General features: G+C 43.6%; 3 protein-coding genes across 4 annotated transcripts; all 3 read right to left on the reverse strand.

The window, feature by feature from the left end:
• Positions 1-8: 8 nt before the first annotated feature.
• On the reverse strand, positions 9-4854 carry mcm5 (minichromosome maintenance complex component 5). Its single transcript, XM_070847344.1, has 16 exons — positions 4592-4854; positions 3905-4031; positions 3626-3754; positions 3367-3539; positions 3097-3252; positions 2810-2979; positions 2522-2693; positions 2321-2432; positions 2065-2208; positions 1911-1976; positions 1616-1792; positions 1407-1519; positions 1154-1282; positions 896-1038; positions 602-729; positions 9-429 (listed from the first exon to the last, which is right to left on the reverse strand). Exons 1-16 carry the CDS (start codon positions 4762-4764, stop codon positions 328-330), a joined length of 2214 nt encoding a protein of 737 aa, XP_070703445.1. The 5' UTR covers positions 4765-4854; the 3' UTR covers positions 9-327.
• Positions 4855-6500: 1646 nt separating this feature from the next.
• Positions 6501-11090, reverse strand: gcat (glycine C-acetyltransferase). Its single transcript, XM_070848705.1, has 9 exons — positions 10833-11090; positions 10215-10345; positions 10013-10114; positions 9561-9707; positions 8733-8887; positions 8408-8490; positions 7843-8014; positions 7254-7375; positions 6501-6851 (listed from the first exon to the last, which is right to left on the reverse strand). The coding sequence occupies exons 1-9, from the start codon at positions 11050-11052 to the stop codon at positions 6700-6702; spliced, it is 1284 nt and encodes a 427-aa protein (XP_070704806.1). The 5' UTR covers positions 11053-11090; the 3' UTR covers positions 6501-6699.
• A 3510-nt stretch (positions 11091-14600) lies between these two features.
• tom1 (target of myb1 membrane trafficking protein) lies at positions 14601-21349 on the reverse strand. 2 transcript variants are annotated; one of them, XM_070847615.1, is made up of 15 exons: positions 21207-21349; positions 19716-19800; positions 19544-19622; positions 19301-19450; positions 19021-19155; positions 18804-18938; positions 18504-18620; positions 18183-18316; positions 18040-18082; positions 17811-17943; positions 17661-17721; positions 17250-17316; positions 16378-16440; positions 15740-15779; positions 14601-15327 (listed from the first exon to the last, which is right to left on the reverse strand). In XM_070847615.1, exons 1-15 carry the CDS (start codon positions 21256-21258, stop codon positions 15233-15235), a joined length of 1389 nt encoding a protein of 462 aa, XP_070703716.1. In that variant the 5' UTR covers positions 21259-21349; the 3' UTR covers positions 14601-15232. The 2 variants fall into 2 exon arrangements, with proteins under 2 accessions (XP_070703716.1, XP_070703717.1); XM_070847616.1 differs by lacking the exon at positions 18804-18938.
• Between the last annotated feature and the right edge of the window lie 246 nt (positions 21350-21595).

The raw sequence follows: 21595 nt of genomic DNA on the forward strand, positions 1-21595 counted from the left end.
ATCGACTCACTTCAAGCCCCGAAACAACTTCAAATACTTTAATTCTTTACACATTATGAAGACACTTGACATCTTTTCTTAAAGATTCATTATTTCTGTATACATTGTGATACATGTACTCAGACAGTCGCTGCAGTGAATCCAGATCCAACTGAATCAAACCCAAGTTTGAAAGAAAAAAAAAAGTTTCCACTGTGACTGAGATCAGAAATCAGAATTCTAAGATGTCCAATTATGAATACAGACTAGCACACAGAGGCAGACCAAAACTATTTACATCAACAAATAACATGGATATGCATTATATGTATTAGAGCACAGTTTGCTCTATTTCACTCTGTAGAGCACTTTCCTCTGCATGCGGTGCTGAAGCTCGCCCCTCCTCAGCATCAGGTGGAGGACTTTGTAGATGGCGTGCTCTGGATATTTCTGTAAAGTGGTACAGAGGGACAAACGGGAGAATATAGAGATTACTTATAGAAAAATATTTATAAAATCCTCAATTTTGAGTTATTAAAACCAATTATCTATTACAAAACAAACCGTCAGCTGGAACAAAGTAATAATTTAGTGGTATAAATCGTGATTTTCTCAGTCTGACCTGTTTGGTGAAGTCTTGGACGATGCTGTGCTCAGACACCTGGGAGCCGATAGCAAAGCGCCTCTTCAGCTGCTTCTCAACGCGCGAGATCATTTCCTGGTCCTCCTGAGAAGTGAAGCCCTCCACTCCTACAGGACAAAATGAAGAACAAATGAAATGATTGCACTGTGTCCAGTTAACAGGCGTGCTCTTCTGACATCACACCTGACGTTTGTTTCGCTCATGTAACAAGACAGAAACCTAGACACCTCCACTCATGGATACTCCCCCACACACACACACACACACACACACCTGAGAGGCTGCCAGACAGCGCAGCGTCCAGTGTAGAAACCTGGAAGAGTCTGAGGGCCTCGTCAACCTCCTCCTCTCCGGCCACAGCCTGCAGCTTCATCTTGGCCAGGGATTCTGCAATACGCACCACAGCCTCCAGCTGCCTGAAGAGGCAGGAGCATAAACGATTACTTAAGAGCATTCAAGTGTCACAAGGTGGTGTAAAAACACACTTGTTCATCACCGATGGGTAGATGTGAAAAGCAGCATGTCAAATACCGGACAGTGATGGGGATGGAGGGTCTTTTGTCCGTCTCTCTTTCGTGCTCTCGTGCTCCGCTCCTCATCACCACGTATCGGTTCTTCAGCTTCTCCGCCGCCGCAGCAGAGAGCCGGGGGCCGCATTTACTGCGAGTAAACACAGACCGCATAATGTTAACGAGTGTGCGATGGTGCGCAGAGTAACTTAATCACGAGTGAAAGAGAAAGACCGACACTTTTGTGAGGCAAATACAAATTGCGATCCACTCACGTTCTGGCATAGGCGATGTATTTCTTGAAGGTGGCCAGTGGAATCTCGCCCTCGACGCCCTCCGTCTGCGTCTGAGCACTCAGGTGGACATTCATCACGTGACGGGCCAGCGTCTACAAGTATTTAAAAAAAAAAAAACGTTACTCACTATTCATGTTCCCACAGATTTTTTTAACGTATCATCATCATCATGGGGTGTGCCTCCTTACCATGTCTCTTTGCTGGTCGTGGTGATCTTTGATGATGAAGATCATGTCAAAACGGGACAAGATGGTGGGCATGAAGTCAATGTTGTCCTCCCCCTTTGTGTCGTCCCAGCGGCCAAACACAGAGTTAGCTGCAGCTAGCACTGAGCAGCGAGAGTTCAGGGTGGTGGTGATGCCGGCCTGGGGGGGAGAAGAGATGTTAGTTTGTCTGGTTGACCACTCGGTACAGTGAGGAAAATTGTTTGGTTTTTATATAAATATTTTTTTATATGGTTTTAAATATAAAAACAGTTGATACCTTTGCGATGGAGATGGTCTGCTGCTCCATGGCTTCATGAATGGCCACTCTGTCGTCCTCTCTCATCTGAAAAACAAAAATAAAGTAGGTTTGGCTTTAATTATGGGACACAAATGTACTTAAAACATAAAACTGCAAAACAAAACCTTCTTACCTTGTCGAACTCATCGATGCACACAACTCCCCCGTCGGCCAGCACCATGGCTCCCCCTTCCATAATGAATCCACGAGTGTTGGGGTCCCTCAACACAGAGGCAGTCAGACCAGCTGCACTGCTGCCCTTACCCGAGGTATAAACCTGACGGCACACATTGAAGGCTTAGTATTAGCGTATGAATCTATACACATCACAGAATGAGGAGTGGTTCAGGTGGATAAAAAGCAGTCAGCGCTGCAGAATGGATAGTTACCCCAACAGGTGAACACCGCTCCACAAACTTGAGCAGCTGAGACTTTGCCGTGCCAGGATCTCCCAGCATCAGCAGGTTGATGTCCCCCCTACGAGTGAGACCGTCAGGAAGCCTAAAAAGACAGGAAACAAAAGCATTAACAAACATGTTGGGAGATTTACACTAATGTGTGCTGATTTGGAGCACATGAGGTAGCCTCACCTCTTCCTTGAACCTCCAAACAGCAGACTGGTGATGGCCTTTTTCAGGTCATCGCTGCCGTAGATGGATGGAGCTACGGAGCGCGCCAGAGAGCCGTAGACGTTGGGTGAAGCAGCCAGTGCTCTCAGTTCCTCCTCTTCCTGTGGAGAGACTGATCCAGTGGCACCACGGCCTGGAAGAGGACAAAAAAAAACCCTCCATCAAACTGGGTCCTAGAATTGCTCTTTTGTGCTAGAATCGCTAGTGTCACAGAAGTGCATGTGTTTTAATGCCGAAATTCATCTTTACCTGCCCCTTCTGTGTCCACCTGGATGCCAACCACTCGCAGGTAGGATGCACGAATGCCCACACCTGCACTTTTCTCTCTGCCTTTGGTCTTTGCAGCCGCCATCTTCTTGATGGAGTAGATACCCATGATAGTCACTCTGTTGCCTGGGACCACACGGTCACACAGATACCTGAGAGGGAAAACAGTTTGAGCCAACGATCCTTCACATTTATGATCATGTAAGAGAACAGCTGCAGAAAAACACCTTCCAGGATTTAATAGGTTTCCTTAAGAACAAGCTCCTCACCTATCACAGTAGAGCTGCAGGTGACGGGGCATCTCTCCATGTGGCACAGCATCTGGAGATTCCTGCAGGCGGAGAGTCTGGAAGTCAACGCAAACGCAGCGGTCTGGGATGATGAAGTAGGGATCCACGGGACACTTCACCCTTCCAGCATTCTCACTGAGAAAAGAAAGACTTTGTTGGAAAATGTGACAAATATCTACATCCTCTAGCTTTGAAATGCTCACATATCCGACATTCTGTTGTGTCCTTGATCGAGACGCTCCTACTCACGAGTTGCACTTGCGTGGCAGAGCGTAACCCTGCAGGCCTGGAGGCAAGGGGATGTTACTGATGACAGAGCGACAGCCGCGGCACTGCAGACACACCTTGGTGGCCTTGGCCTTCACTGATGTGGCCGAGATGATGATGCCGTGTACCTTCACCAGGCGAGACACCTGCTCAGACTGCAGAGGAGAGGAGCCCCAAACTGTGGTCAAACAGTCGACGATAGCCATGAGAGCACGAGACACTAATGAGATGTTGTAGGTACCTTGAGGCCACGAATGGAAGCGTGATGCGCGTCGCTCTTCAACATGACCTGGACGTCCTGGACCGTCTCCTCCCCTGCAGGCCGGGGACGGGTCACCTCATCAGCTACCTCCTTTGCAGCTTCCTCCAGCTGTAAATTAGACCAGACCATACTGTTAGGACAGCAACCATGGCGACCAAGACAGCTGCTGTGCGACGCTGAGAATTTTTGTTAAAAAATTTGGTGTGGTCGTCTCCAGGTACAGCAGGTCTCGTCGCTGTATTTTAGTTTTAGACTCACCAGCGGCAGGTTCTCAGAGGGGAGCTTGTAGAGACAGTCCGACAGGTCCTCGTCAAAGCTGGCGAGATCCTCCATCTCCACCTCCACCCAGTACTCCCCCAGAGTGTAGTGTCTCTTAAGATCATCTCTGATTAAAAAGAGACCCCAAAAAATTAACAATGTGTTGTTAAACAGCTAATAAAAAGAACAGCACATATACAAATATCACAACTTTAGCTCAAGTTGATATAAACAAGCCACCTTACATTGGTTAAACAGACTGACAGGCTATTCTTAGCTGTACAGGAACCTTTAGATCATTTACAGTTGGTCCTACTCAGTCTGGGGGGCTCATAGGGCACAAAGAAGATTAAAACTGGAGCAAATGGAGCAGGCACATTCTGACTTTTATTCTTTAGAGATGGCTCAAGCTCCAGGCTGGAGCCTACATTTCCCATAATGCAGCTCTTCTTTTCTTAACACCCCCCCTCCCTTTCCTTAAAGATCCACTGCTTTCAAGCTAGCTCAACACTTGGAACTACTACTCATGTTGACCAAGCCAGCTAAATGTAACTAAAATAGGTGGAAGGTCTCTTTACCACGGGCCTCTGCTTCAAGTGTACATCAGTGTATATAACCCTCTTTTAATAAGACTCACCCCCACCTCAGTAATCTAAATGTAGCCCCCGATCACTATTATGAACTGACCTGTATTTGAAAGTGAAGCCGGTGCGGTCGGTCCCCACTCTGAACTGCCGGAGAAACTCACGGAACCGTTTCTTGATCTGGATCCTCTTCTGTCCGCCTTCATCCACGCCGTGGCCCTCTCCACCTCCGAAGCTGTCACTGTAGTACACCCCCGGGTCGTCAAAGCCAGACATACTGAACCAGCTCGGTGGACAAAAACAACTGATACCGGGGACTAGTTAGTCTTGGTGAAAAGACAAACACGCTGGAGGTAAAGTGCCAGACACGAAGGGGCTCAGAGGATCTCTTTCGCGGCAAAAACTGAACTCCTTCCCGTCCGTTTCCCGCGAGTCGCTCCTCGGAACGCCCCTCTCCTCTCCTCTGATTGGCTGGACGTCTTTCCTGCCTGCTGCTATTGGTCAGAGGGTATGACGGGGGTGTGTTCTAAAATTAAAGGTGGGGTTTGTGAGCACCAATGGCGCGAAAAAGGACAACAGCAGGAGGAGCAGCAGCACAAAGAAGCACTAAAGGGGACAGACAGTGAAGTCATACTCATGTAGGTCAGTGTTAGAATGAAATATATATCTTCTTATGTGAAATAACAGATGTGTGATCAGTGACACTATCATTTACTAAGCTTTCTGGTCAGATCAGCCTTAACTTTAACAAAGTAAACTGCATTCCCTACATACTCAGCTCTGAATAGTAACTTTAGTCTGAAATGTTTTTCCAAGAAAATTACATCTCCCCCTTCTTTTCCATTTAAAATCCAAAACCTATGACTATGAACTATTTCTAAGTTTAAATAATGGATGTTTCCTCCATTGCGCTAAGCTCCATTCTCGTTTTTGTGCACTGGAGGTTTCAGGTTTCCACATCAGTTTTATAATGGACCACAATTTACTTCCAAACTAGTTTTGCATTCACAATATTGTGCTCATAGATACACAAGATTTAATGGAGATTTAAAGTGAGCACAGAGACACTTTCCCCCCTCAGTAGATGAATGTTAGGAAACAAGCTTCTGGTGTCAGACTGCACAGTGAAACTCAACCAACCACATGAGGCAACAACAGGCAAAACACTTTTTTTGAATGGGGAAGGGCTTTAACCCTTTCGTGCATGAATTATGATAACCTCAGTCAGGATTTTTGTGCTAAGTGTTTTTATTTATTCTTTGGCATGAAAAACAAGATTTGAACTTTTTTTTTTTTTCAACCCAAATTTTATAAAGATATTTTTACATGTCCAGTAGTTGAAATATAGCTAGTGATGCATGATGTACAATTCAGTGGACATGTGATTACTCATAATTTCCTCCCAATATAAAATCAATACTTGGAAAATGTAGCAATTGCACGACTCCTTAGATGTTACTTGATGTCCCCATATTTTTCTTACCTGCGAGGGTTTCTTTTTATAGAAGGTTTGAACAGAAAAAAATTTGCATCTTGGTGTTTCTGGCTGTCTGTCGACCATCTTGGTTTCGCTCTTTTTTTTTTTTTCCACTTGCAATGGCTTGGCACTAGGTAGCAGTGTATGAGTAGTAGTAGTATTATCTGTAGTAGTATTATTGTAGTAGCATCCACTGTAGTGACTGATGTGCAACTATGCCATCAAACCTCATGCATATACAAGAAAACAGCTTTTGAATAGCTGTACAATGTAGTGACCTCTATGCATGAAAAGGTTAATATTTCACTTTTTTTATATCCAGATTTGGCAAATCTGAGGTTTAATTTCTTGAGGAAAATGGCAAAGCAGCTCCCCTCAGCTGAAGAATCCCGAGAGGTGGTTATATGACCAGTTTGCATTATTAAAGATCCACCTCACAATCATTACAGCCACGGCTGTTGCACAAATGAATGAGCCTCAATAAGCTCTCCCTCATTTAGAGTTTGAACCTTTGTTTAAAATACAAACACCTATACATGTTAGCAAAAGTGCTTTATTCAGCCCGGCAAAAACAAAAATAACATTAACCTCCACTGACCTACAAATGTAACTAATATTTTCATCAACAGCACTCGTAGGTCTGGAGTAAAAGGCAGCATGATCTGCAAGAGCAAGCGCTTCAATGTTGTTCAGTAAATCAGACTGGATCGCTGAATCCTGCTTCTTTGTCCCATTCAGGAGACGACTCCATGCTTTCTGCCAGTCTGGATGAAAGCGTCGACGCAGTGGTCGATGTCTTCATCTGTGTGGGCGGCTGAAATCTGAACGCGGATTCTGGCTTTGCCCTTCGGTACGACTGGGTAGGAGAATCCAATCACGTACACTCCTGTGGAGGGACGAGATGAGTCAACAGAGCTTGGAACATGGTTCGTTCACCGTCATCATTTTACCCCTCGGTACGGTATTACCTAGTGGATATCATATCTAGGGATAGTCTGGATTATTTGAGGCAGGGTTTTATGGTATTTATCCATAGATGGCTAAAATGATTGCTTAGAATCTGTGCAGGGAATCGTGCCTCAGGCCACAATCTACAATCTACTGCAGGTAATACACTAACTATGCATAAGCACCTTATACAACCTCACTTTAAATAGTTCGAACTATCCCTTTAAAGTAAATACAAGCTGAATGAAAGAGCTTATAAAATGTGGGGTCACATTTTATAATACGTTTCTAACTGAGACCAGAGATGTTCTCGGCCCAGTCGATTTCACTGCCGCCTCACCTAGTTTCAGCATATCATCAGCAATCACAGAGGCCAGCCGTGCGTCGCCCAGCATCACGGGACAGATCGGGTGAGCCGATCCGGCAATGGTGAAGCCGGCCTGCGTCATCTTGTTCCTGAACCTGAGTGGACAGTTAAAGTTAAAAAGTGACAGTTTTGACACAGCTGAACAGGAACATCTTTTAGTATGGACTCAGCACAGCAGACAGTGCTTCATGACTGTGTTCAGGAATAATAATTCTGAGAATAATGATTTAGTATGTATGCTCCATTTAGGGTGCAGCTCACAGCTGCATAATGTGGCCTGCAGGCAGAATGTGGGTGTTAAGAGATCAGAAGGTTAAAAAACAAGATGGGAAACCCATATTCAGAACAAACACATGTTCCACTTGCGGTCGTAGCGTGATGTTAAAGATTGACGTGTCACTTCACTCACAAACAGTCTTTGGCGGAGAACAGCCAGCAGTTTGCAGAGTAACCAAAAGAAAAAAGTATCCCCCCCCCCTCACTGACAAGTGAGTTAACTTGACTCACCAGAAAACCACAAATACAGATAATCCCCCACCCCCCCACCCTAAGAACAACGTACCTCATGGTTTTGGCCGTCATGCTCTGTGCAATCTCATTGGAGGCGAGCAGCAGGTCCACAGCCCGGGTGGCGCAGCCCACCACGGGAGGGGGGAGGGAGTTGGAGAACAGGTACGGCCGCGAGCGCTGCCTCAGCAGGTCAATGAGAGGCTTAGGGCCAACTGTGTAGCCGCCTTAAAGAAAAGAAGAGGAAGAGGAAAGACCGATTAGCATGGAATAGTTGCATCTAGTGTGTTAGTACCATAATAGCACTTTGTTAAAGGAATAGTTCGGGACGTTTTGGGAAATTTGCTGGCTTGTTTTCTTGCAGTTACATGACAAGGTCGATACTACTCTCGTGTCTGTGTACTCTACAAGGCTGCAGCTAGCATCCAGTTAGCTTAGCATTAAGACTGCAAACAGCCTGCCTGCCTGGCTCTGTGTGGCATCTTATGAGGGCTGTGTGCTAGACGGTTTCTTCCTGAAGTCCCTGTTGGTTGCCTGGCAACAAAGAAATAGTCTGGCACATATCTCCTGTCAAACCACAACTTGCATTTCTCAAAGTCGGGTGTCAGATGGAGACGTACCAGCGGCTCCTCCCAGGGCTTTCCCCAGAGTGGAGTTGACAATGTGAACTCTGTCCATCACTCCCAGGAGCTCGTCTGTTCCTCTGCAAACCACAAAGAGTAGAAAAGTTAGTTTACACCCGCATGATGATGGTACTAAGAGATCTCACTTTGGCTTTTTTTAAACTGTGAAGTTATCAATTTTACATGACGGGACAGACATCAGGCTGGGATTTTCATCTTCCTCTAATTGTATGACATAAATAAAACATCAAAAAAAAAAGTCAAAAGATAAAAACACAAAATACATCTTTTGTGTATTTTGGCTACTTGGCATCTTACCCACCTGCCCCGGGACCCCAGGAAGCCGGTGGCGTGGCACTCGTCTATAAACACCATGGCTCCGTACTGTTCAGCCAGGTCACAGATTCCTGGTAAAGGAGCCACGTCTCCATCCATGGAGAAAACCCCGTCTGTCACTATCAGGCGCATACGAGATGACTGAGGAGGGCAGAGCGGAGTCGTGGTGATCAGTGGAGCGCACGGCGGTCCTTTCACAATCTAATCAATACTGTAACCCTTACCGGACCCCGTCACCTCGCTAATATCATTATCATGTCTTCAAGGTGCACGCACCGCATCAGTTTGCAGTGACTGATGAAGAATTAGGAAATAAGGATCAATAAGGATCAGCTTTGGTTGCTTCATATGACACTTAACAGGGGAGCTATTTAAAAAAAAAAGAAGGGGTATTTCGCCTAAAATTACAAAATAAATCATATTTTCTCAGTCACTTGTGGTAAAATCTAGCCATTTATTTATTTGCCCTGGTTTTGAAAATGCAAGTGGCCAAATGCTAAGCCACGTCCCTTTTAGCTAGTAGCTAGTAGTGCATAACATGGCACATAATGCTGTTTACAATGACAACAGTGGCAGATTCACCACTGGAAATTCTTAGTGATTTTTGAAACAACAGGTCCTTGATATCAGAAAGAAACTGTCCCTGAATATTTGATTATCACTTTTAGACAGGATGGAGAACGTGATTCATGTATCATATGTTAAGACGTTTTATCAGTAGATTAAATATTAATGAAATACACAGTATTAAAGTTTGTTTCCATTATTAAAAAGCTGCCCCTCTTTCTGTCTCCAGCACAGGGTCCACACACACCTGGGACTCTCTGAGCTTGTTCTCCAGATCGCTGAGGTCCATGTGTTTGTAGCGCAGCCTCTTTGCTCGACACAGACGGATCCCATCGATGATGGAGGCGTGGTTCAGCTCATCGGACAGCACTGCGTCATCTGGGCCCAACAGAACCTGGGAGAAGAGCGAGCTCAGGTGTGACTGATCATAACAGAGGAATCTTTTCTTGTCTTTGTTCTAGTGAATGTGTGGAAAGCAGGAACTTGGGGGCTACAATGAACAACAGAACAAAACCCCCAAATACTTAATTTACAATGATACAAATAAGAGAAAGGAAGCAAATCTTCACATTATAAGGAGCTGGAACCAGATTGTTTGGCATTTCTGCTTGATAACTAAATAAAACTTTTAAATTTTCAAAATAGTTAATAGCTAATCGATTCACAGACGAATAGTTTCAGCTCTACATGACCTCATACCTCAAACAGTCCAGCATTGGCATCAAAACAGCTGGCATACAGAATGCAGTCCTCCCTCTCGTGAAACTCTGCGAGCTTCTGCTCCAGATTTTTGTGCAGATCCTATAATAATGATATTAAGAATAATGAGATTAAGCTGTAACACAGTATGTTGTGATTCGTGTGTTAATGTGCCGGCTGAGTGCTGAATCAGCTGTCATACCTGTGTGCCACAGATGAATCTGACGGAGCTCAATCCAGCACCATATGACTTTAAAGCATCGATCCCTGCCTGCACCACTTCTGGATGGCTGGACAGTCCAAGGTAGTTGTTGGCACAGAAATTCAATATGCCTGAGAGAGAGTTTCAATGGAGAACAGGAAACCTTGAGTTAAAGTGACACAGATTCAAAGTAGTGAGACAATAACCATCCAGAGCAAATGCTGATTGTATTTTTTGGCGTCAAAAACAAAACAATGAAGCCAGTGTGTCAGAACAAAGAGTGACAGAGAGAACAATGCGTTGGACCATGGGGTTCCCATCCAGTCACTGTCACACATGAGGGGTCACGGCCTAAAGTCAATGGGTGATCCATAAATGAGCATAGTCTTGGCAGAGGTTCACACTGAAGTGCAAACACCGGCTGCAGCAAACAGACCTCAGATAAGCTGCATTAACGTCATTTGACTTTAGGTAAGTGTAGTTTGAGTCCAGATAACAGAGTGGCGGAGCTCCAACTGAAAAAACCCACTAGTGTACCCCGTGGTGCGTTTAAGGACATTTGGGTCTCATTGCTACTATTTATATCAACTGCCGTTACCGTAAAGTACAAGCACTCACCGCTCCGACTGCCGTCCACGTTGATCTGAGGACCCTGCTTGGACGTGATGATCCGCTCCGCTTTCCACGTCCCCGCGGCTCGGATGCTGTCCAGCTCGCTCTCCAGCACCGCTCTGGCTTCGGCCACAGCGGCGTAACTGCGGCCCAGAGCCGAGGCCGAGGGCCGCAGAGCGGTCCGGACCGGGTTCACCAAACTCCGGGCGGCTTTTCCGAGAGACATGATGGTGACGCGTGTGTTGTTGAGCGTGCAGGAAAGCGATACATGAAGTCCAACGAGGACTGGCTGCCTCACGTAACAACTGTAGGCGTATGTGTGGAGGACCAATCAGAGAACAGAGCGCTTACCAGGTGGCTTGTTGTGTCCAATCAGAATTCAGAGAGTATTTACTCACTAGTTAAGCTCCGCTCTGGTGACAACGTGCTGCCAAGTCATACTGTTTACTGAAGTTTACTTTTCGTTTTTGATCAAAACGACTTAATCTCTTATTTATCTTTTTAAAAATGCTCATCTTCATTTATCCTTTACCCATTCTGCACTTGTACTTTTGGTACATTTTTATGCTAATACTGTTTATCCAAACAATTTTGAATGCACGACCTTGACTTTTAACATTTCTGCATTATAGATTACTTAATAGTGATGAGAATTTCGGCTCTTTTTAGAGAGCCGGCTCTTTTGGCTCCCAAGTGGCTCTTCAGATTTTTTTGTTGCTTCAATAAATTTATTAGCAAATTATGTGTAAAAAGAAATATTAATGTAAAAAAACACGTTATATGGAATATTTATTGTTTATATTGTCTTATTAATTTGAAATTATTTAATTTTACTGGGGTCATAGAGCTCTGGGCTGCAGGTCTTGGTGGCTGTGGCGTTGTCCTGGATGATACTGTAGACATTGTAGGAGCAGTAGACACACTGGCACCTTCATTAACAGCAGGTTCCCTTGCTTGACCTTTCTCCTCTAACTGAATTGATGGTGAACAGTACGTCTGTGCAGGTTGTTTGTGGAGCCTGCCTGATATGAAATTTTAATTTTGCAAAGTCTGCACTCTGCTCTCCAACTATCAATTATATTAAAATGTGTCCAAATTTTACTACGTTTTCTGTCGCTCATGTTTCTCACCTGTCCTGCCTGCAGTCTGACTATGAAGCAGTGCTCTCTCGCTCTCTTGTCTCTCCCTCACTCCAGTTCGTGTGCTCACTGTGCTGTGTGTCTGTAACCTCGCCCCTCCCCTCTCCTGCTCAGCCTGGACACACAGACACCACCGCACATCTTGACCAATCACGTGCGGCTTTAACAGAAAAAAGACGAGAAGAACAAACACATCGGCTCCCGATCAGATCGGCTCACAATCAGGAGCCGGCTCCCATCGTTCACTTCAAAGAGCCGGCTCTAAGAACCGGATCGTTCGCGACCGACACATCACTATTACTTAATGTTAGTGCACTACATGAGTATGTCTGCCATAACTGCCAAGCACAGACACACACAGCCATACACCCACATGCCCCCCACACATGCACACATTTGACAATCACAAAATTGTTAGACATGGAATTGTACCTGCACAAATGCATATTTTGATGTTATATTAGGCAATTCAAGTGTTTGTATTCCATCGTATTAATTAAAAGTAGGTATGTAGAAAACTTTACTGTAGGTATGTTGACTTTTTCAAAATCTTTGTTATGGCAGTTAAGTCAAATCTGCACAGTGTTTGTGTGGGAGGTGTGGGAGGTGAATGGAAGTGAACCTGAGGGATTCTGTGGTTGCTATGCTTTGTCTCCAGGTGCATCATTTAAATCAGACCATCATTTAAAAACATTCAAACCCTCTAAGAAGAGGAAAAGATTTTCATTATTTCACTCCAAGATTTCTGAGACTGACCAGAGAGACACAACAAACTTCAACCATTGAGAATGTGAGATTTAAACACTTTGAAAGTTTATGCTGTTTTCTATGTATTTAGACTTTCCGAAGACTCAAACTTTACTGAAGCATCGCCAGTAAAGTTGCAGTACAGAGAATAAAGCTACTGTAGAGAAAATCCACACTAATTTACGTGTGGGGAAAAAGCTCCATTTGAGGCAGACGCATGTGTGTTAGACACAACGCAGAGGGTCATTAGTTGGGCAAGAGGTGGGGTACTCCCTGTACTGGTCGCTAGTCAGTCACAGGGCCAACACATAGAGACAGATAACCATTCACACCCACACTCACACCTACAGGCAATTTAGAGTCACCAATTAACCTGCATGTCTTTGGACTGTGGGAGGAAGCCGGAGTACCCGGAGAAAACCCACACAAGCATGAGGAGAACATGCAAAGACCACACAGAGAGAATGAATCAAAATGTAAAGTCACATCCCTACAGGACAATTTGCTGTGAGGCAACAGTGCTAACCACTGTGCTGCGCTACACAGTGACATTGTGAATTAAAATGTCACCACAAGTTCAACTTTCTATCTTATTTGTTTTTTATTTATTTACTTTACCTTTTAATTTTCATTCATATTCTTTTGTGCTTCAGCTGTACTGCCTGTTGTCTTGTCTGCTGCTATAGTTTTTTGTCATTGTTGCACTACCTGCTCTATGTGCCTTTTAATTGACCCATGGGGACAAATAAAGTTTTTTGAATTGAAACTGAATTGAACTGTAAAGCATTTAAACTCAGTGTATAATTAAATGTGACTTTACATTGTGATTAATTATTTGGCAGACATTAATGGTCATTGTTGGCATGTTATATTATTTTGATGAGCCTTGCATTATTATTTTGGACACTGGGTGGCGATCATTAGATCTACGGGGTTGTATATGTAAGGGACAGGGTGACAGGAAGGAAGGGGTGCAGGTAGAGGAAAAGCACACAGTTCTCACCAGACTGATGTGCCCTGGGCCTCTAGCAGGCTAAATTGTGGGAGAAATTTTGGGGAACAGCAGAAGTGAATGGGCTGAAGACTTTAATTAGTTCAATGGTGTGTTTACATGTTGTTTATATGTCCAAGAATGGAGTTGCTTCCATCTAGTGTCACATTGCATTGCAGACCAAGACAACCAAACAGATTTTACCCACCAGCCCTGGCCAAAGTGTCTGTAGTAAGTGGGTGACATGTTCAGGACCAAATCTAATTAAAGGGCCCTTGCACCTTTGTACATGTCGGGGTGTGCGGTGGCTTCGTCCTGTTGCCGGACACCGACCCTTCCATTTAGCTCAGAATTTTCATGTATTTCGGACAGTGCATCAAGGAGTTACACGTCACTTCCTGTGTCCCCTATGTGGCTCTAGAGAACAGCCACTAATCGCGTCCTATATTTCAGCATATGAAGTGTTGACTACACCGTGAAAATTTCATGCAAATCAAATGATGATTGGCACAAAAGTCTTACTTCCTGTTGTCACTAGGTGGCGCAATGACTGTGGTCACTAACTGGCATGTAGATGTGTTCAGGCCGGTAGTCTTATTAATCATGACAAGTTTGGAACAGATTGGATAATGTACACTGAAGATACTGTTTCATGGCGAACACAGCGTCGAGAGACGTGTGAGAACAAAACATGCACTTCCTCCCACCACTAGGTGGCGCTATGACTATGGTTCTAAATTAGCATGTGTATGTCTTCAGAGCCGGACAGTCATCAAACAGTATAAATGTGGTGAAGATAGGACCTTGTAGAGTCAAGTTACTACACTTTTAATGCTCATGCGAAGGAAAATTTTCTATCGAAATTCGGTTATAATGAAAACAGCCAAACTTCCAGTTAATAGTTTTAGTTTATTATCTGACAGCAGTCTGTCATGATTTCCTGTTAAACTTCAAGTAAGACATCTTCACAAAGGAATGCTGGATGTAAAAAACTTCCGTTTTCTTTGTCATCCTACATCAGTAATGATGTGAAGCATCAAATTACTCCATAGCTGAGCTTCTCTTACATACAAGCTTACAGTGTATTGCTACTTTGACAAGGGTGTTTCTGTAACCCATCATCACGTAACCCATCATAGTTGACAATATATATATCACAGCAATATAATACATTATCTATGTTGCAAAAGTTATGTTTTGTAACAATATTTTCTCTCTTTCAACAGCAGGAATGTAACCATATAAAATGTGCAAATATTTGCATTCCACACATGGACAGACGCTCATAATGTCAAGTAAAAACCTGCTTCATCCAAATAACATTACTTATCATAATAAAAAAAAAACACGTCTGTTCCCTATTAAAGGGCAGTATACACAGATAGAACATCTTTCCTCAGATATGGGTTTTAATTTCCCATGTCAAATGTGCCATTCAACCACTCTTCTAACAGTAATCTCCATTTCTTAGCCGACGGTGCAGGAGCTTCATGAGTACTGTTAGTTTGGCAGGTTTAAAGTGGTACGGTTTAAGATGCGGAGTGGTTGGTGTCCTGTGAGGAAGCTCTCACCGACGGCAGACGCTCAGCTGCTTTGGCTCTTTCTGCCAAAAACCTGTCAAACTCTGCAGAGGGAGAGAAGCAGGATTAGAACTAAAAAAAAAATCAACTGGTTGATACCAGAATGACTTAATTTTGTTCAGTTATATAAATAAGTTCCCAGTTACACCTACACGTCAGATGCAGAAATATTTAGCAGCAGTTATAAGACTGATGGGTAGACATTCGTTTAATAAAAAAAGTAGTGGAAAATTTCTTCAAATGAGTGTGCAGTAAGTTGAGTCTGTAGCTCCAAGTATATCCAGTCAAATCAGTTCAAGTTAAAGCACCCAGCCCGGTGAGCACTGCGTGGCCAAATATACAGTAGGTTTCAAGACAAAACAACTCCTCAGATGCTGCAGGTGCACACAAGTTCCAAAATAATAGATGATATAAGTTGCTCATCATAAAGAGGAGGCAAATCTTGTCGACCCTCACCTTCACTGGTGACGCCATCTGAATCCTCAAAGTCGTCATACTGAGTCACAAACAGAACAGACACATTTAGCTTTTACACATAAATACACAACATGTGCAGTTGAAGACGAATATGGTTAAAGGACAATTCTAGGTATTTTGCCATCAAGATGATTGCGCTCATAATTATGTCACTATCTTGACTGTCAATCTCAAAGCTCATTTCGAGCTGAATTGAGACACCTGAACGTATTAAAAATCTCAAACGCAGATATTTGACACTTCAGCCTTGAAGCATGCTTTATGTGTTTTACTTGTTATATTTCCAACATCCATTTTTATCTGTGAATAAATATGTAAACCACTTTTCACAGCGTTTGGCTTTGTGCGGCTGCATCGGGGATGTTTAATAGTGTGTTAGCATTCAACAACAAAACAATAGCTGAGGCTAAACGAAAAGTTAAGGAACAACCTAAAGTGATATGAATTATTCCTGAGGGAAACACAAACTTGTTAAACAAATTTCACGGCAATCCATCAAATACCTGTTGAGATATTTCAGTCTGGACTGAAACAGTGGACCTGACCAACCAACCAACCTGTCAGTTGGTCATCATATGTATCTATCCAATATTTTATATAAAAATAGAATATATTACCTCGTCATCCAACGCTAGCCATTTCTCAATGTCATCCATTACATTGGACTGGTTGATGGGAATCTAAAGAAGAGATCAGAGCACTAGGACAGTCAGCGGCCTAAAATATATATAATGACTAGTAAAACTAAATGAAGATGTAAAAAAAATGAAAATCTACCAAACCACCAAACTAAAGAAAGAAACACAAAAGAGCAACCACATGACAGGTATGACAATGACGTAGCATATCAGGACAGTGCAACCCAAATTGTCATTCTCAGAATGGGCGTAGGCACAGATGTAAACTCCTACTGCCTCCAGGACACGTAAAAACATGCAAACTGCTGTGTTTTATCTCAACATCTCAAACCAACAAACTGAAAAAGTGGTCCAAACAAAAGTAATCCAGATCACAGCAAAAGTAAATTGCAACCTCATGACAAAAACCACAAGACGGAGGGTGTGGAAAAGATGAGGCAGTCAGATGTAGAACCAGGACACATTTTAGACACAGACCCACCATTCCCCTTTTAATCATCCAATCTAACTTTGGTGAGGAGCTGCAGGTGGAGGCTGGGCTGCCATCCTTCATGCACACACAGAGAGTTCATTTAGGAGGAAAACAGTTACTGAGACAAAGCAACATACACATTTACTCAACCGAGGCTTGACTGAAACTCACTGACAGCAGCACTTCCCTCCAAATATAATACAGCTCAGACATTGTGTATAGAGCCATGAATATGCTTGTTAATTTGACATAAGGTTGGTGTCAAATGTGAGTGCTATGAAACATAGTTTTGTTCTTAAGCCACATAATAGTATACATATTTTTCACATCACAGACAACTTGTGACTAAAGCTGTAAAAAACACGGCGTGTCGGCCTACCGTTGCAGCGTTTAGTAGTCTGTCCTGAGCCTGAGCCAGGCCGTCCACTGCTACTTCACTCTGCTCACTGAAACACACGGTTTGTATACTGGTTAACTGCCACGTAAGCTAATAGTTTGAGTTAACGCACTGAAATACTGGTACGTATCTTAAAAAGCAATCACAGGAAATGAGAATTAAACAACATCTTTGCGACTGCCATTCCTGGGAATTTGCTCTGGAAAGAGTTGCATGACTGCCCCATAAGACTGTAACTGTAACTGTGATTTAACAAATCAGCAGAATTAGCTTTGCTACTCATGCAGCATTCCCTTTAGTTCAGTGCCCCCCGCCCCTAAAAAGATAGTCTTGCAACTTGTGTTTACCATACATGTCTTCAAGGTAATATATATGGTTATACTCTTTCTGTACCTTGGTCTTTGTTGAGTTGAGTTTGTTTTCTGTGCTAATGTGTCATCTGATTCACTTGTGCCTGCAACAAGAGCAGCAACAAGTTAACGGTGCATAGAATAAGAAGAGGCATGTGCAGTGTGAGGTATGCATGAAGACTGGAGCACTTACTAAGTGCTGCCATCTGACTTGACACACTGTCAGCTTTTGACAGACTGAGGGAGCTGTCGTTGGTAACAACCCCCGATGGGCTCACAGACTCAGGTGTCACATCAAAGTCTGTTAGGTTGACGTACGTGTGGCCCTGAGGGACAAAAACATTCGAATGAAATTGACAATTATGTTTGAGCTGCGAGGTAAGAATAAGATCCAACTCAAAAATGGCCGCTGTGCTCTTTACCTTCTGTGCTGCATTTTGACCGTTTGCTATTCGCCTTTCAAACCTGTGAACAGCACGACAAAATGATGTCACCATCAAACGGCAAAATAGAACCTGCTGAAACATTAACATCCTTTTATTGTGGTGATAAATAAGGAGTTAACCTGTGGTAGCGAGTAAAGGCGGTGTTCATTTCATCATTAGTTGCCAGCAACTCTTCAATCAGCTTCTCCTCGCTGAGTTTTGGAACAATCTTCACTATGCTCTCTTGCATTTCCTTACATACTGTGTATAACTGCTAATGACACAATCAGACAAAGAATGCGTGGGTGGGGGGGGTTGAGGGGGCAGGTGCAACACACAGTGTATAAAGTACGAGATCAGTTATGGGTAACACACTCTTCCTCAATATGAATGGATGGAAATGATTTTCTTGCTTCTCATACTTCACATTAATAAAGTCAGAGACTGTTTTTTTTTTTTACCTCCAGCAACTCCATGTCTGCTTGTTTTACTGTGACAGGATCCAGCTGACTCATCATGTCTGACATCATGGTCAGGTTGCTTCGCACCACTCCCAGCTCTGTCTTCAGCTTTTTTATCTGGAATGTCAATAACATTTCCTGAATAAAACACAGCTATAACAACTGATTGCAGAGGAGCATTTGAGTTCGTAAGTGACAAAGTGAATTGAGAAACATAGATTGAAAAAAAACGAGGAAAAAGAAAAGCGATGCAGTTTAAATGCTAAAATATTTCCGTCTCTATTGCAGTGAGGCTGTCACCTGGCTGGGAGTGAAGGCATTGGCTCCCTCTAGGGCCAGTTTTAGCTCAGAGGTCTGGGGTGGGATGAGCGGAGGTTTGGCGGATAGGAGCGCAGCAGGTAGAGTAGTGACAGCAGGCCCGTTCGCAGGCAAAGTCTGGCAAGCAAATAACCCCAGAGAAAAATGAGAAAGGATTATAGGTAGCACCCAAATATCGCTATGTCCGCTATGTTTGTACCTTTTTTGTGGCTTGAACAGGTGAGTAACCATCTAGTTCTGTCATGGGGAACTCAAGTCCTTTCCTTCGTAGGTCTTCATACACCGATACCACACCCGTCAGGTCGGGTGAGCTACGGAATGCATCAGCCCACGCCTTGACAAGAGAAAACAACAAATTACTACCACAATGCACAGCACTGTGAGAGCACCAAGCCTGATTATAACATGACAATAGCCCGATTTTCTTCCTCCATGCTGCCACAGTGCTGCCAAACATGCAATGTGACATTTTGTTTTACCTGTACAATACCGAGCACTCTGTCGTGCAGGATTACTGGAGGGTTGTTTCTCGGGATGATCGACCGCACCAGAACCCCCTCTACGAAGTCCCGTGTCGTCACCAGGATGTGAAACCTGTAGCCGCAGTTCTTCACACAAGTCTCCAGGACCTAGCATTCCGAGGCAGACGTAGAGAATCAGCAGGAGCAGTAAAAGGCCATTACAGCTTAAACCGAGCATACGACATGAAACGAGACACTCACAGTGAGCGCCAGCATGACCTCCTTGAAATTCTTGTTTCCCACAATCCTTTTCTTTATGGCTCTGACTGCATCTTTGGGTCTGTAATCACAGAATTTCTCACAGTCAGAAGCATGTAACCTCAGAGGACAAGTTTGTTTCTGATGCTGACAGATAAGGCACACACACACGCACCCTTCCTCTGAGCTGTTGATCAAGTCGCAGATCTCCATGTTGAGGGCCCAGTCTTCTAAAGGCAGGCTGGAGCCAGTCGCACTCTCTGTGAAAAAACATAGGTGAATAATATGAAACGACTTGCAAAAATGAATCGTGTGGTAATTACCAGTTTACTCAAGAATTTATCATATAGCTTATTTTTTATTATTATTAAATATATCATTTTGGCATTCATTCATGTTTAGTGCATGTTTCTCACAATATAATAGCATAACAAACATAACACTTCACAGTTGCTACAGTGCACTGTGAAAAATGTGGCATTCCACAGGGATCAATCTTGGGACACATATATACCCAATGTAAATACATGATATAAAATCTGCAGTTGATTGTTGAGCTTTTTCTATTATGCTACAATTTATCTTATAGCTTGCCTTTGCCATTACTAAAACGCTGATTTTCTCATTCATTAATGTTTGTTATAAGTTTCTCACAATATAATAATTTGTTCTCAAATGTATCACTTCACAGTAGCTGCAAAAAAATTACATTTGTGGTCATGAGTGGTGTTCCACAGGGACCAATCTTTGTGCCTCTAAATGTACGCTATGATGTGAAATATGCAGTTGATTGTGCGATGATGCTGATGATTCGGCTTTGTTAATGAGTCCGAAATGTCTGACACATAAAAACACACTGTCAAGAAATGTTCATTTAGTTAATTAATGGACAATATTATTTCACAACATTTGGGACGGACTTAATCTCTTTGTCTTTGTGATATCACCAGCAATGGAGCTGCAACACCATTTTGTGGTAACTCATGGTGATTAAGTCTAATGAATGTGTTCGTTTGTTAAATAGAAGAAAGGTTTGATGCGATAAGGAATTTACTGTGCATCTAATTTCTGTTGCTACTTTTGTTTTTGAACAACCTTTTAAATCACTAAAATAGTTCATTTTGTGTTTGTCTTTTAATAATGGTCGAGTATAAATCCCTACTGTGGTAGCAGACTATTAACAGGTGCACTAGAGGCCAGCATAAGTAGAACACTAGAAACTCATATCTCTTAGATCCTCTCTCAATTCCCATCAGTCAGTGAAAACACATATGCATTTACTGCGCTTCAGCCGAACCCGCATCTGATTTAGGTCAGGAGGATGTCGGTCACTGCGTGTCCCGTCCAGCTATTGGCAGCTTAAAACAGGCACAATAACAGCCAATCAATTCGAGGATCACAGCGCCTAAAGCCCGCCTCTACAACACGCGTCAATCAAACCATAACCCGTCTCACCCCTGGCAGCCCTAATAAATGCATCTGTATTCATTATTTCAAGTATTGGCGTGATAAAAGGCGTAGCATGTGCATGTATTAATTCTAACAAATAAGGTGCAGCAGCTTGACAGAGATCAGAGGGTCGGAGGCGGAATGAGTCCAGCAAAGGTGACTGAGCCTGATCGAGGCGTTTGGTTATTCCGATGTTAAGACTAATAAAGCAGCTCACCGATCCGCTGTCCCACCGGCGTGCTGAACGGATTCCCCAGTAAAAACTCCATGATGAGAGGAAGGGAGGGCCCAGCGAAGCACCGACGTCCCCGGGCAGAGCGGTGCGCTCGCTCGCTCCTGCAGACTGCTGCTGCTGCTGCTGCTGCTCACACAACAAAGTGGGGCACCAGCTGAACTGCGTCATGCTTTAAAGGGAAAGCAGCCTGCGATCATCAGGCTGCCGCTGTGATAATGGGACTGCACCTCACACAGGCACTCTGGATCCCTGCACTCAGCCTGCAAGATAAAAGTCTTTCTTTTCAGTTATTGTGGAAGAAAAAACGCCATTGGAGTGTCAAATGTATGCTGAGAGACATCAGCTGTGTTTCAAATGAATCAATATGGTTA

The sequence above is a fragment of the Pempheris klunzingeri genome, chromosome 17 (genome assembly GCF_042242105.1).
Source record: "Pempheris klunzingeri isolate RE-2024b chromosome 17, fPemKlu1.hap1, whole genome shotgun sequence".
In the NCBI taxonomy this organism is placed as follows: domain Eukaryota; kingdom Metazoa; phylum Chordata; class Actinopteri; order Acropomatiformes; family Pempheridae; genus Pempheris; species Pempheris klunzingeri.